Genomic DNA, 17,152 nt, shown 5'->3' on the forward strand with positions numbered 1-17,152 from the left:
TTCCCCTTGAAGTATGCATACCACAAACCTCAGTGTATTTTACTGGAAGTTTAGGCAATTAACCGAAATAAAATAGTGCATAATTGCAAAGTGAAAGGAAATAGATAGGTTTTTAAATGTTTTTTTTTTTATTTAAAATCAAAAATAGAATAAAAATTACTCATGCACAGTTAAACCCAAAATTATTACCCTGGAAGATTTTGATTTTAAAACTTGTTTTAATTCAACCAATAATTTTTTATCCAGTAGGCCATGAGACATGCATTTCTGACATGAAAATAAAAAAGGGCATCAATTTGGAAAAGAATATGTAGACGTTCTATTTACATTTGATTATAAAAAGCATGTCTAAAATTATGTACTTGTCCCAAGCTCAGAGGGATTCCATGCCATCACCCTAATTTAACTCTCCACAGAATCTCTATCCGATTAATGTCAGAACTGTTACTAAGCCACTCAAAAACCAGAATATTAGTTCCAGTCAGAAGAAATATCTTGGCATAATTAAATGATTTCTGTAAATCTAAATCTGACTGACAGATGAATACTTTTGGACTTCACTGTATTCAGTCCCCTTTACTCTTGGACCCCTAAATAAACTCCCATGCAGCAAACACTTGGATTTCACATCACAACAGCAAACCTACCAAGACAGAACAGGATAGGAGAACATTGATCAGACCAGCCAGGAGGCTCACGGTCCTCTGGAGGAGCTGCAGAGATCCACAGCTCAGTTGGGAAAATGTGTCAACAGGACAATTACTGGTTGTGCATTTGACCTTTACAGAGGATGGGGTAAAAGGACACCAAGGGAAATAGCCTGAACACACCATCCCAACTGTAAAGTATGGTGGTGGCAGCATTATGCTGTGGGAAAGTCTTTTTTGGCAAGGACAGGGAAGCTGATCCCAGCTGATGGGTTTATGACTAGAGGCTGCAAGACTATAGCAGAGGTTCAACGTCCAGCAGGACAACGACCCCAAACATACAACCAAAGCTATAATGAAATGGCTTAGATTAAAGCATATCCATGTGTTAGAATGGCCTCTAAATGTGTAAACCTGTTGGAGACATACCCCAAAAGACTACAGTTCAGTTTCAATTCACTTAATATATACAGCGTCTCAAGACACTTTACAGAAAAAAGGCAATCCAATCATACAGACAAGCATCTATTTTTCCAGAGAAAGGTGATTAGCATCACAGAGGTTCCGTATATAATACACAAACGTTTGATGTCACATCAGTTCAAAGGGGTTCGAATAGTTTTTAAGGCTTGTTTTAAAGTTTTTTTATTGAGCTGTTACATGTGAAAACATGAGACTAGTTAAAGGGAATTATTGAACAACATACACTACTTCTGATCTGTGCTTGTACTCTAGCTGCATAATATCTTTCCCTGTTGGCTTATTTTTCAAATATCCTTGAAATATGGTTTGCAGTTAGCATCAAACTGAGTCCAAGCTGTCAAATGATGCAGACTCTTGAAATTCTCACGCATTCTCCCCTTTCCACCATTGCACTCTCACGCTCTGTTTCATCCTGTTTTGCCGAGAAGATGAGACGTCCCTGGAGGCCGGCATCCGAGTTCAGATCCACAGTCAAGACGAGCCTCCCTACATCCACCAGCTGGGCTTCGGCGTCTCCCCTGGCTTCCAGACCTTTGTTTCATGTCAGGAGCAAAGGGTAAGCCTTTTTTCACTCCAGCACATCATCTCTGCTCCCTCCTCACGACGACCACTGCTGTTTGTACTGCTCTACCTAAAACTGTTCGCCCCTCGTGGCTCAGACTGGTGTCTTATAAATCTCTGTGTGCTTAGCTAACCTATCTGCCTCAGCCCTGGGGGAACTGCCGCTCCACCAGCAAGGAGAAGTTCCCGGGATACGATACGTACAGCATCAGCGCCTGTCGCCTGCTCTGCGAGACCAACGAGGTCATGCGGGTGTGCAACTGTAGAATGGTCCACATGCCTGGTAAGATCTCTGTCTGTATCACCTCTGCAATCAAAACAGCATGTAAAACAAAAGCAGTATGTGTGAATTAAAAGAAACAGTAACAGTAACTGTTTACAGTAAACAGTAACTATTTACAGGTTATGAAATACCTTATATATGAAATATACACAAGCCAGTAAGTACAGTAAATGTAGCAAAAACAGCTTGTCGGCCCTCTTCTTGTTTCAGAGTTAAAATCCCCTGCACAACCGAAGCTATAATTTTTTGTTTAAAAAGTTCATGTCCAGAAGTACTTTAACTTGACCTTTATGTTTTATTTAGGGAATTAAAAATGCTCGTCGATAGTCCTGCCAGCTCTCTGACCGCTGACCATACTGTCATATCTGTTTGGTAAATATTGTGATGTTTTTAATAAATTAAAAAAAATCATTATTTTAATGAATGATTTATGTTAAAAGATTTTCTTCTTCTGCAATAACGACTCTATTTTGTTATTCTGATTTTCTCTTTAAGATCTACACCATAATGGGAAAAAATACATTTTTCCTACTTTTTGCATAACCTTAAAATTTCACTACCTTAAAAATCTTTTTTATAGTAAAGTAAAACAATGATTTTATCAAAAAGAGCTCAAAGTTGCAAAGCTGTTAAAAATCTAAAAGTGCAGCAAAACCCTCCAGGTTATGGGACAAAGACTTCTGTACAAGTAAACCCCAACTAACAACAGTTATAGCATACTGTCGCTCTCAAAACTGTACTCACCCCTGGTAAAATGCCAGGGTTTTTTGATGTAAAAAAAGATACATCAGTCAATGCGACATATGTCTTGTACAAATTGACTGACAAACAAATGCACTTTAAGTGCATAAGTGTGCATAAGCTTAGTCTAATACTTTGTTAAAGCACCTTTTGGTTAAATTTCAGCATTCAGTCTTTGGTAGGAGTCTGTCAGAATCCCACATCTTTACTTTACTACTTTACAAAAGTTCTTCAAATAGATCAGACTGTGAGGACATCTCTTGTCCACAGCCATCTTCTGGAGATTGAAGATGACTGAATTTTTTTTTTTTTTCAGATTTAGTTCTGGATACCGCCAAGACCATTAAACAATAAAAAAAAATTCCTCTTATGAGTACATTCACTGTAATGCATAAAAAATAAATCCATCTTCATCTTCAGCTTCCTAGCAGACACTTGAAGGTTTAGGGTTATAATGCCATCCACACTGACCAAAACCCCGGTTACACCATCTTTTATCATTCACATGATGTTGCTTTGGTAATTCTCAGGGGTGTTTTTGTGACAAACCCACTTTACAGAGTTTGTGCCCAAAACCTACATTTTGGTTTCAATGAACCATAACACGTTCTTCCACCACAGATTTTAGCCAGGGCTACATATTTTCTTTGGAAGAAAAGACTTTTGCAACACTACTGCTTCCTCCTCATGGAGAATGTAGGAGAACGTCTTCACATGTAGAACCCATGTATTGGTAACCAGTCTTGTCCCAACTAATACTTTTGTGTAATGAGAAAATGTGAAAAAAATAAATAAAAATAATCCAACGAGGCCAGCAGACATTTCTTTCTGTCTGTTACGGCCCCCCCTCAAGTTGAAGGAGGGAGAACACACAGGACAACCATAATAAAATGTCAGAGTCTTTGTAAGTGTGGTACAATGGGATTTATTTTTCTCTTTTCAAAAAACAAACCCCAAAAGGGTTGAACAACCTGTGGGGGGGAAAGGTTGTGCCAAATCAAAGAAATAAATAAAACAAAACAGGGCCTAACTGTCACCTAAACTAAGCCAGAAGAAATAAAGGAAAAGAAAGCTCTGCTATTCTAGACTAACAAAACAAGCCAAAAACATTACATGGGTGGCACCAACCTACTTACCTAGTGAGTATAACAGAGAAAAAACTACGTGATGGAAATGTACAGGGTACCCCAAACTTACCTAGCCCACAAACTCCACCACAAACCTTGACACAATGCTGGAGAACAAGGCATGTGCCAAAAAGCCAGCCAGGTGAAGCCACACCCCCTGCCCAACAGGTGAGCAGGTTATGTAGAGCTGCCTGATCCGCTCCCTTAAGCCAATCAAGGCAAATTGGCATCACCCTGCACTCTGAACCTGTGAGAGACAGGAGACACAAGGGGGGAGAAAAACACACAGTCCAGCAGACATGTAACACTGTCCAACAAATCCAAAGCTTGTCTCATTCTGGGTCATGAAGAAGAACAATGATCCCAACTACAGCAACAAAAGGCCCAGTTGAAGTCCTGACCTGTGTGCATCAATGAAACGGCTGCACGGAGGCACAGTTGGTAGCACTGTTGTCTTGCAGCACGAAGGTCCTGGGTTCGACTTCCGGCTGGGGGTCATTCTGCATGGAGTTAGCATGTTCTCCCCATGCATCCGTGGGTTCTCTCTGGTTATTCTGGCTTCCTCCTACAGTCCAGAAACATAACTGGTTAATTGTTCTCCCTAAATTGCCCTTAGGTGTGAATGAGTGTGTTCATGGTTGTTTGTCCTGTGTGTCTCTGTGTTGCCCTGTGATGGATTGGCGATCTGTCCAGGGTGTACCCCTGCCTTTCGCCCGTAGTCTGCTGGAGATAGGCACCAGCTGCCCTGTGACCCACTATGGAATAAGTGGTATAGAAGATTAATGAATGAATCAATGAAACGATGCAGAGTGGGCCAAAATTCTTCCAAAATGATCTGATAGACCAGTATCATTTGACTGATTCATGTTATTCCAGCTAAATGTGATTATACAAGCTGTTGAGTCATGGGGAATACTGTATTTTTCCCAAGACTTTATTGGTACTTATGACATCTTTCTTCCTGCAGTGAATGTTTTGTGATTTTTTTTTTCTTTCCTGGAATTAAACTGAAAGCGTAGTTGAATGTCGCTGGTTTTCTCTGTGGTCATAAACCAATTTGGAAACGGTTAAAGTATATTAAATGTAAATACGTCATCACAATTGCCATAATTCATCCTGTTGGTCTCAGAGTGTGGAACCATTTAACCACACGATTAAAAGTCAGAGAGTTAATCACAATCAGCATGATATGTCATATGGAAAGCAAGTAACTGAGAGCAAGTATGAGATTAAAATAAAGACATGAAGCAAATTTATGTCTTCAAAATTAGTTTTAATGAGAACACTGATTACTTTTTTTTTTTCAAAGAGAGCCATTTGAACAACCTCCCTGTGGAGAATGTGACTATGTTGGAGAGCTGAGCCTGACAAACATTAGGCGAGATATTTGCGCTTGTGCGTCATCTTAGCTTGAGTGCAGGAAGTCAAAGAACTGAGTCACTGAAAGCAAGCTGTTTGACTGATGTGGCTAACAGGCTGGTGAGGAGGCTAGACTATCGAGGAAAGAAACCCACACTGTGTCCAACTTCTCACAGCACAGCTGACAAAAACAGTAATATGAATGGCACATGTAATTTGAGGTAGAAAACATTTGAAGAGAAACTTACCTCCTATAAATTGTTACTTTATTGTATATATTTCTTAAAGACAAAATCCAGTCACTGTGGTTGTCATGAACTGCAACACCAGTATCGGTTTATTTAAACAGCACCAATTTACATCAAGTGTAGTTTACAAGTTGATATTTAATTAAATGCATCGCATTTCAATGATAGTTTTGAAGTGGCCTAGTCAAAGTAAACCCAACTGAATTGCTACGGCATGATCCTAAACAGGACATTCCTGCTTGAAGACCCCCCAGTGTGGCTGAATTAAACAAATTCTGCAAAGAGTAGTGAAATAAATGACTCATTGCTAGTTATCACAAATGCTTGATAGCAGTTATTGGTGCCAAGGGTGGGCAAAACCTGTTATTAGGTTTAGTGGACGAGCTTTAGCTTTTTTTCCCTTAATTAATCGTTTATTGAAAGCTGAATTGTGTATTGCCTCAGATTATCTGATAATAAAATATGCTTGATGATCTAAAACATTTAAATGGGAGAAAAAAACAAAAAACAGAAGAAATCTGTTGAGGACAGGTGCAAAGACTTGTACACAGAACTATAAACATCGGAGTAAGTAAAATTAGGTATAATTTTGACAGTGTGAAAATTAGAAAGATTCCACAGCAAATTGGAACTTGTTCACCTCCTTATAATGATGGTTTTTGGCCGCACCTTGGAGACAACAGGTTCTGATTGAGAAATTTCTTGAAGATCAACAGCAAAAGTCCAACAAGTTGTTCTAGTTTCAGTCGCCCTATGCTGTGCACTAACCTTACAAAGTGAAAAATCTGTTTCCATACTTTTGCAGTTAACTGTCAGTAAAAGTATTCTAAGAACTTACGAGTAAGGAGTTTTCTAAGGGTAGTATTACCTACTAAGCTGTGTTTAGGATCATGCTCTTAAGCAGACAAAGAAGTAAAATGGGAGCAAAAAAAGACATAACAGATGTTTATAGAAAAGCACCAAACATACAGAAATGTTCCTACAAACATTTACAGAAAGAAAAAAAAACTCATTGGCTTTATGGAATGTCAAGTGCCTCACAGACAAAACTTTGTCTCTCTTTCTCATCTTTTCGTCTGCAAGGTTTCTGGATTTTTTTGTCATAAATATCAGCCTGTTTAAATGAAACCCATGTTTAAAATCAGGATCACTGCATAGCATTTCCTCTCTAAGTTAAATACAAAACAACTACATTGTGTTTGAATAACCAGAAAACACCATTCCATTAAAACACAGAATCCCTGTCTATATATTCACAGAAAAAGCACTACAATTTTCCTTTAAATAGAATTGCACTGATTTTATAACAAAAGAAACCTGCAGGTCCATTGATGGAGACTTTCTTGCTTTAAACGCTTTGCTGTCAGGCGCAATGTGCTAGAGGTATTGCTGGATAAACTGAAAGTCATTTGAAATCCAGTTGATTTATTTTAATTGTTCTGTAGACCTTTTTAAATACCTTATTGTTCTCAAAGGACCATCTAACATTAGAGAACTTTTTAGATCTTATCATAACACCAAAGACTTCAACAGCAAAGAAAACAGTTCATTTGTGGGAGGTTTAAATAACGAAAGGACCCACCTGAGACTCAGTGAGAAGAGTTTAATCAGCACAGCCTCACATCTGAAGTGGAAAGGTTTACAGTATAGAAGGAAACACAGTAATTGAGACTTTATGCGCTAGATCAACACGAAGTTACAAGTAATTGTGAAGTGAAAGGAAGATGTCACTTTAACATTTTTCACAAATACAAATCTAAAAAGGGTGGCATGCATTTGTATTGAACTCCTCTAGGTTAAAACTTTGTAAAACCTCTTTTCACTGCAGTTACAGCTGCAAGTCTTTTGAGGAATGTCTATCAGATTTTTCTGCAACCAGAAACAGATTTTTTGCCTATTCTTCCTTGCAAAATACCTCAATCTCAGTCAGGCTGGATGAAGCGCATCTGTCTGCACGTCTTGTTTCAGATTCTCAATTGTATTTAGAGCTGGATTCTGATTGAGCAGTTTTAACACATGAATATGCTTTAATCTAAACCAAACCTTTGTTGCTGGAAAGTGAGCCTCCACTCCAGTCTCAAGTCTTTTTCAGCCCTTTAACAGGTTTTCTTCCAGGACGGCACTTCATTTAGCTTCGTACGTCTTTCCTTTAACTGATATGCAGTTTTCATTTTCTGTCACACATTACATTGTTCTTTTAGGCCTAACAGTTCAGTTTTGGTCTCATCCAATCTATGCTTTCAATAAAAAATAATGATGGGCTGACAAGTAAGAAGATCTCCCAAATCTCAGAGCTGGCATTATCATACAAGGGTTACTGGTATTTAAAAGTACCCTGGAGGGTCATGCATTCTGACAGGTAATGAATAACCCTACAAGGAGGTGCAGGACTGATGCATGTGGGCCAGCCCAAAAGAAATGCTATGGAAATGGCTGGAATTGTGATGTAAAAGAGAAATTACTGGAAAGAGACTGATTTGCAGACATCGAAGGCATCAATCGTACCACAAAACAAGACAATGAATTAGCAAAGTACTTTTTGTCACCATATCAGAGGATAACAAAAGTCTACTGAAAGTGGTCAGTCCTCCAAAAATGAGGGACTCTAACCTAAACTTAAAGCATCAGTATCAAGGTTATAATTTTTAAGCAAACGTTTTTTTATTTATTTATTAAAATAGGAGAAAATGGTTACATATTCAAGTGAATCAGCTTCAACTAAAGCCCATATATGCTAAAATAATGTAAGTCAAGTGCAGTGTACGTACTTTTATTTCTCCACGCCCAAAACACTCCTAGAATACGTCAGGGGTCAGTTTTTAAAGCAGAAGTCTTGACTGCACAGATAAATGATTTAGAATAGGACACTTTTAATTAATGTATTGTAATGCAATAATAATCCCTGATGCCAGTGGCAAGGATTCTTATTGTGTTCGAATAAACAATAAAATAGAGACATTTTCAGGGCTGTTGGTTTCCTTATTTCACTGCACTTCTCTTGATCAATTATCATTTATTGTTTACCATCAACAGAAATGACCCCCATCAGGTTACATAAAGCAGCTGGTGCCATAGGACAATGAGGGCAAATATTTTTTACTGCTGTGATGTGAACACACATTGTGCCTTAAATAATTGAAACTCCATTTTTCTCCCACAAGTCCTCTCCTCACCGTGCTGCAGTTTGCTCTTCCTGGTGATGTGTGGCTCAGATTTATTGTTCAGAACATTTCAAATAAAGACAGAGGTTTGGTAATTATTCACTTTTTATCCAGCCTACATTTTTGATTGATCTCTTAACACCTGCTTAATGTGGACATTTGCTGGTGTCGTTCTATCATTATTTAAATATTGCAGTGTGTGTCAATATTAAAGATATTTTTCAGAACTTGAAGCCTACTAAACTAACAAAGTTTGCTGCTCACTATGGTATAAACATACACAACACAGTTCAATATATCTTAGCAGAAATATAATTTTCTATTTTTAAAATACGTTTAAAAACATCAAGAAAATGTATTCATACATTGTCTTTTGAAAGTAATTATGTTTATTAACCACCGTCGGGATCGGTTAGCAAGGGTGATGGGTATTAGTTTTCTGCCACACGTAGACCATATCAAACCAGAATGTCAAATTTTAAACTGGATTTCTAAGGACTTTATTCCAACAGTACATTTGTTTTTGCCATTTGTACATAAAAGCCAGATTTGTGGAGTGCACAATAATCTAATCTAATAGTTGTGCTGTAGGCTAAGGCTGCAATTAAAGATAATTTTTTTAATTGGTAATTCTGTCAAATATTTTTAGTAGATTCTTTTACAGAATTTGAATCAGGTGAAGCTAAAGCTATGCCACTGGAGAAGTTCTGGATAGAACATATTTAAAAACAAAGAAGGGTCCTCATCTCAAATGCAAAATATATATATTTTTGTAAAATTGTGGCCGAATTACTGCTCTGAGTGGGTGGTTCTTTCAGCAAATGTTTTAGAGCCTACATACTCCAGTTAACGGTTATTCGAGTATTAAATAAGTTGTCAATTATTTCAATAATCAATTATTCAGGAGTAATCCAATTAATTGTTTCAGTCCTACTGTAGACAAATTCCTCCACCAGAGCTGTGGACTTCTGCAGCTTCTCCAGAGTTACCGTGGGCAGGTTGGCTGCTTTCATGATTTGTGCTTTAATAACAATAAATTACAAACAGGTGGACTCTCTTTCCTAATTATGCAACATTTGAAGGCATCTAGTAGCACTGGACTTTATTTAGGAGTAACTGATTAAAGGATGTTGAATTTAAATGCATGCTACACATTAAACAAACACTGACTACTAGACATAAAGAGGTCAACAGACAAACCTCCAGACAGAGCAATGTTTAATAATTCAACCATTAATAAACATTGGGACTGTAGAACATTGAACCCATAAATTGTACTTTTTTGAGATTTGCAAGGTCCAAAATTAATGATTCAGTCTCTCAGTCTAGTTCTATATGTGGATGGCCGCCCCAAAAAGAAGCTATTAAGTTGTTCTTGTTCTTGATGTGTGGACAGCAGACAGAGAATGGCTTTTTGCCTCTGCTCTCAAATACACCTGGAAATCTATAAATAAAACAAGTGAAACATAAAATGAAGTTTGAAGAGAACATTCTGAAATCAGAGGAGAAAGGATAGATAGAAAATGATATCAGCATAAACCTTTAAATATTTCTCTGTAACGTTGAGGTAGATTTCCACAAAACATTAACCCTATAAACATTTCACAGACAGACAAACACACATCTGCAAATTAATTGTCTTGCTGATGAATACCTGTCATTAATGGGCTGGGCAGTGTGTGTTTGTCCGCAAAGAAGTGCCTCGCTGATTGGTTTTTAAAGACTATCTAAATATGCCTCGCGGGTGGAGCCAACATGCTCCGTTTCTCCGTGCAATCAAGGACAAACGTCCAAGACGGGGCCATGATATGTGGATGGAAGTCATCCTTGGTGTGTCTGCCTTCATTTGGAGGCAAATGATAAGCCTCAGAGGAGTGTTGTTTGCAGATGCGCTCCCTCATTGCAGCAGACACAGGTCACTGAATATTTTGTTTCTGATTGATCAAACTCATATTTTGGTCTTCTTTCCAGGAACTGCTGATATCTGCCCTCCCAGTAAAATCAACTGTGTTGACAAAGCACTCGGTAAGAAACAATCTTCCTTCATTTCTTTTCCTATTACAATACACTCCCACCCCAAAAAGGGAAATGGAAACATAATCAGTAAATATGATAAGGATTTTTTATTCTCTCCCTTACAAAGAGACGAAGGTAGACTAGATATTTTGAAATTACTTTTTCTTGCGGTGATTTGAACACTTTAGAGCTTGATGGCTTTGCTGCTTTCACACTGAATGTTTCAAATTAAACCTGCGCTTCATTCCCAGCACCCATTAGCCTCGACTCTGACCTCACCCCTCTCCTTTTAGAGGATATCGTGGCCAAACTGTGGTTTCAAAGAAATTCCAATGAAAGGGGACCATTTTATTGACTTGGCAGGACAATTATCATTTCTCAGCCAAATAAGCCAGAAATTTAATTATGTCTCTCTTCACTGAATTAAAACTCTGTTTAAAATGTGGCTGAATGAGATCTTAGATATATCTTACAAGAATGGGCTGTATTCATGTGGGTCATATCCCTGATTCAAACAGATGGATTCACCGTTCCATCAAAGGTGATGCATTAAAAAGTAATTTCTGCATTTATGTAAAGGTGCTTTCTTCCTACATCAGACAAAATATAGGCCACCATGCTCCTGCATACAAATAACCTTATTGTTAGAGTTGTAAAATCCATAAATCATCAAATTATAATTACTGCTTTCAGTTCTTCCTCTGTGCATTTTAGTCAGAACTGAATGCTTTCAGAATTCAGAAAAGACAGGCTGATAAAAGAAGACATTTACTGAGAGTGCCGTTGTTTGAGTTGGGATCATAAATATGTATTCAATGTATTAATATGCCAGCCACTAACTGTATGTTTGTTTTAAATGAATAAAAGGCACCATGTGCAAATTATTTTGTATGCTTTACCCGATCATTTATTCAGAGTAAGCACTCTCGCACGGGAACCTAGCTTCTGCAGTCATGTAAAGTCACCCTGTTGATTTGTTGTGGGAACCATGAACCCTAATGATGCACTGATCACAGTTTTGTGCCAATTTCTGATCTCTCGGTTTTGCAATGCTTTGTCCTGCATATATGAATAGTAATCGGTTCTAATTTCTTTTTAGGGTCTTTAAGAAAAGACCATATAAGAAATGCATTTAAAATGTTTTTTGTCTAGCCCTCCTGCTTGGGCAATCATTAATTACTTAATACTAGAAGCAGAGACCACGTGCATGAAAGAACAGACACTGTAAAAAACTAAAACTAAAAACAAAGACAAAACTTTTAGATGTCTTAAGCATCTCATATTAGCAAACAGCTTGGTTAAAACGGATAGCATTATAAGCACTCAGGGTGTCTTTTCCTTGAGAATGTAAATCCTAACCCTGAAACTGCTGTAGGTAACTTGTGTGAAAATGTATGTTTTACATTTTTGTTAGAACTGACACTATGTTCTGATAGTAGAATTAGAGACAGATGATCTGTGAAAAAAATCAAGCTCCTCTGGCAACTCCCAGTGGTCCATCAGCAATTTGCAAAATAAACCGCTCCAGGCCAGAAACAACCAATCAGTGCCAGGAGGAATGGAGCAAGGGGGAGGGACCTGTAAGGTGTCCTTGCTTAATCTTTCAGACTATGTCAAAAGTCCACTCCCTACTGCAGCTTTAACGTTTAAATTTCCAAAAGACTACATTTGAAAATCTAATATGTTTAATGACAGAGGCTGAATAACAATGGTTAAAGAACAGCAACTTCAAACTTTGTACTGCATTCAGCTCTTCTCTTCCCTGCAGAAAGTCTTGCCCTCTCTCGCTCATTCTCAGCCGGAATGAACTGAAGACATGTCTCAACAATGCAAATAAAATAAAGTTACCTTTTAAATAGTTTCTTATATCTCTGTTCTTCCTCTGAGTTGAGTTTTGAACACCTCACTCATACTGAAAATAGCTAACTTTGAGTTTTCTTCGCTCAGTAACAGCATAAACAGTGAAGAGTGTTTTCAGCCTGACCTACTGGCACTTAACTGATAGGAAAATGATTGGATTTTTGTTTTTTGATTGTGTTTATGATAAGACGCACCTTTTTCGCCTATAATTTTTAGGCATGCAATAATTGCTCTGAAATGCTGAATAGTTTATTAAACATAATTAAATTAACCATCAGGCTCCACCCATCAATAAATAAATACCATAAGGCTCTTAACCAGCACCACTTAGATTGCCATTGTTACACCACAGAAGTGCGTTTAAGCATTTTATGGCCTATTTATTTTGTATAATACAACCTTTTATTTCACATGAACATAACTGAAACAAATGTTCATTATTCTATTCATTCTTTGAAACAATTTCTTATTAGAAACATACCTGGTGGGTACTGTGCAGTTTAAACTGCTAATCCTACCTTCTTGTAGCCTATATAATCTGCTACCATAGAGCCTCTTTACCCACAAGGCTAAAATAGTGACAAGAAACCCAGCATTTGGCGTTTGCACAAGTTTCTTTTTCCTTTTGTATTATGTCCATAACAAACTATGGCCAACAACTACAGGTATACGAACCATGATACATATCAAGTTGGACTCATCATCATTTAGAATAAATTTTTTAATTTAAACACGCATTGACATATAACATAATGATGCCATCTTAACCTATAAATTAAAAGTTGCATGGCTGTACATCTGGTAGCACTGTTCCCTTGCAGCAAGAAGGTCCTGGCTTTGAGTCCTGGAGTTTTTCTGCATGGAGTTTGAATGATCTCGCCATGCATGTGTGGGTTCTCTCTAGGTCCTCTAGCTTCCTCCCACAGCTCAAAATAGGTCCATTCAATTGGTTACTCTATATTGTCCTTAGGTATGACTTCATGTGTGTGCATGGTTGTTTGTCCAGTGTGTCTATGTCTTGCCCAGTGATGGACTGGCGATCTGACCATTCAGGGTCTACCCTGCTTCCAGCTCAATGACTGCTGTAGATGGGCACCAGCTTCTCTGCGACTTTGCAAGGATAAGCGGGTATAGACAATGGATGGATGGAACATTTTCAAGAAAATAAATTAACATCTTTAATTTCACTATTACTCATATGAGTACTTGCTATATAAAATGAGTTTCATCTAAGTTTTTGTGTTCAGCATTCTCTGTTAAACCTGTGTTTCCACTGTGTTTACAGCACAGCTACAGAAGAGCAGTGGGGATATATGTCCATGTGAGACGCCCTGTAATCTCACCCGGTATGGTAAAGAGCTCTCCATGGTCAAAATCCCCAGCAAGGGCTCTGCTCGCTATCTCTCCAGAAAATATGACAAGTCAGAGGACTACATCAGGTATGAAGAAGAACCTTCAGCAGGAACTAGGCTTACTTATGAGTGCTGATGTGTTGCTCAGTTTGGGAGCCATAAAGTATGGCCTCCAGCCTGTAATAACAAAAAACCATAAATATAAACTAGAATCAATGTGGTTTTCATGCAGGCGTCAATTTATGTTTGTTCCAATAAAAGGGTGTTGATTATTGGAACTTTTCTTAATTTAATCTAATGGGGATAAATATTTACTGCTTTGTGTTATACGAGTAGAAGTAATTGCTATTATTAAGTGAGCGTATTTCTATGTGTGTTAGTCTTTCTGTCACTGGAAAAAATACACTTAATACAACTATTTGATTGGAATCAACAGAGCCATGAGACCTCAAACAGTGTTTAAAGTATGTGGTAAAACATAATTAGATCACTTCTATTTCTGCAATGAGCAAGATTTAAATGTCATAATATTCAGTGCTTACGAAAGGATTCATACCCCTTGAACTTTTCCAGACTTTGTCATGTTACAACCAAAACTTCAGTGAATTTTATTGCGATTTCATGTGATGGAACAACACAAAGAGAACAGCCATCTACAAGTCCTGTCAAAACCTTTTGGTAGAATTTAGGTTTAGATGTTGACTGTGCTATTCTAACACTTGCATATTCTTTGATCTAAATAATTTCTTTGTAGCTCTTGCTTGAAACAATATGATGCTGCCTCCACTATGTTCCATGCTTGGTTAAGACTTGTTCAAGCTTGTTTTTGTCAAGGTTTGAGGTTGTGTGGGACCAAAGCGCAGACAAATACCGGGCAGCAGCATGATGAGGTAAAGGTTCTTCTTTAAATAAAAAGGTTTCCAAAAAACTTACATGGGTTGACAACAAGAAGACGTGGATAATCAGCAGGGAACAGCAAGGTAGTTAACGGTAGGAACGAGTAAGTGACAATAAGAATCAGTGACGTTTTAAACAGGGGGAAGTGCAATGTGGAACCAATGAGAAAGGGAGGCAGGTAAACAGATGAATACTGAACAGGTGTGAGGAGCAAGCTGCAGAGAACTGAGGGGGAATGTATCTGAAGAAAACTAATTAACAGGGAAACCAAAACTGGATAACAAAACTCAGGGAATAGATCTAAGGAAACTATTAACAAATGTAAAGCAAAGGAATCTGGAAAGTAACAACTAACAAAAGTAATCTGAGGAACAGAGGGAACTTAACTGAGAAAAGTAAACAAACACAAAACACTAAGTGACCGACTCCAACTAATGACCTAACAGAAATGAAATAAACATGAGAGACTGAAACAAAAGAGAACTGAACTGAAATAACAAAACCCAGGAAAAGTAGATTTAAAGGGGAATTGACTTTGCCAAAAACACTTGAAGAAGCCAGCCCAGTTCTGGAACAGCATTTCTTTGGACAGATGAGACTAAGATCAACCTGTACCAGAATGATGGGAAGAAGAAAGTTTGGAGAAGAATTGGAACAGCTCATGATCCAAAGCACACCACATCTTCCGTAAAACACGGTGGATGCAGTGTGAGGGCATGGGCATGCAAGGCTTCCAATGGCACTACGTCACTTGTGTTTATTGATGATGTGACAAAAGACAGAACCAGCCGGATGAATTCTGAAGTGTATAGGGATATACTTTCTGCTCAGATTCAGCCAAATGCAGCAAAGTTGATTGGACGGCGCTTCACAGTACAGATGGACAATGATCCAAAACATACTGCAAAAGAAACCCAGGGGTTTTTTAAAGCAAAGAAGTGGAATATTCTGCAATGGTTAAGTAAATCACCAGATCTCAACAAAATCAAGCATGCATTTCACTTGCCCAAGACAAAACTTAAGGCAGAAAGACCCACAAACAAGCAACAACTGAAGACAGCTGCAGTAAAGGCCTGGCAAACCATCACAAAGGAGGAACCCAGCTTTTGGTGATGTCCATGGGTTTCTGACTTCAGTCATTGCCTGCAAAGGATAAACAGCAAAATATTGAAAAGTAATATTTTACTTAGGGTTATGTTTATTAGTCCAATTACTTTTGAGCCCCTGAAATGAGGAGCGTTTGTTTTAAAACAGCTACAATTCCTACATGTTTGATCATATATTTATGTTCAACCCCTTAAATTGAACCTTAAAATCTGCACTTCAATTCCGTTGTAGTTGTTTCATTTCAAATCCAATGTGGTGGCATGCAGAGCCCAAATCATGAATATTGTGTCACTGTCCAAATATTTCTGGGCCTAACTGTAAATTGTCGAGCACTTAGCCATGCAGGCTGATTTTACAAACATTTGGGATAGACTGTGTCACTCTCAGGAGCTCAGGAAATTCCAGCACAGCATTGTGATAGAAAACAACCTCAGCAATAAGTCCAATTGAGAAATGTCCAAACTACAAATATTCCACAGTCAACTGCTGGTATTAGTTGTATTATAAAGAAGAAATATGGGAATGACAGTGTCAAAATAAGGTGAGATCTTTCTATGTAATCCATGCAACATTCAGTACCTGCTCAGTTAACTCCATAAACGTTACAATAAATATCCTTATGTCCTATTGTGTAATCTATGCAATAATTATTAAAATACACAGTTGAAGCAGTAGAGAGTGAAACAAGCATGTTCTCATATTCTGGAGCTGAGAGACTGGAGAAGCCTGTGTGGAGCCACATATTATATCTCTTATCTTTTGCAAAAATATAAACAAGTATATCCAAAGAAATTATGTATGATGATTTTACCTTCTTTCACATGTATTAAATGAAATTAGTAACCTTTGATTAACAAGTTAAAAGATGTATGATTGAAATGTGGGTAAGAACTGAAAATTAGAGTAAAACACATTAAGGTTTGACATTCTCAATCAGCTTTATATGAAAGAGATATAACGTTAATCATTTGTGAAGCATGAATAAAAAGAATAAAGTGATGGTTTTGTAACTGTGTTTTAAAGTAAATGCTGAAAACTGAAGAATGAAATGTGCAATACTGTGTAAAGTTTAAGACTGAGCAGATTAAGGAAAGAACTGTAGGATGACTAGGAGTGACAAGAGCCAGTTGCATGCTGACAACGACGGGAGGATGCGACTACAGCCAGCTGCGTGGCTATTACCGGCATCTCCAAGGCTGAGAAACAGAATCAGTAGTTCACAATGACCATGACTAAAGTATTGAGCAATAACCAAGAAGCTGAGCTGAATAGGTTGCGCAATAACTGAGAAGCCTAATAAGCGGCTGACT

At 37.8% G+C, this 17,152-nt stretch overlaps 1 protein-coding gene across 1 annotated transcript in view; it reads left to right on the plus strand.

Moving 5' to 3' along the window:
* asic4a (acid-sensing (proton-gated) ion channel family member 4a) overlaps positions 1 to 17,152 on the plus strand; it is a 174,508-nt gene that overhangs the window by 139,993 nt on the left and 17,363 nt on the right. The window contains exons 3-6 of the mRNA XM_047371410.1: positions 1,559 to 1,686; positions 1,821 to 1,974; positions 10,582 to 10,635; positions 13,772 to 13,925. Of these exons, the coding sequence (XP_047227366.1) occupies positions 1,559 to 1,686; positions 1,821 to 1,974; positions 10,582 to 10,635; positions 13,772 to 13,925 (490 nt within the window). The remainder of the gene's footprint in view (positions 1 to 1,558; positions 1,687 to 1,820; positions 1,975 to 10,581; positions 10,636 to 13,771; positions 13,926 to 17,152) is intronic.

The sequence above is a fragment of the Girardinichthys multiradiatus genome, chromosome 7 (genome assembly GCF_021462225.1).
Source record: "Girardinichthys multiradiatus isolate DD_20200921_A chromosome 7, DD_fGirMul_XY1, whole genome shotgun sequence".
Classification (NCBI taxonomy): domain Eukaryota; kingdom Metazoa; phylum Chordata; class Actinopteri; order Cyprinodontiformes; family Goodeidae; genus Girardinichthys; species Girardinichthys multiradiatus.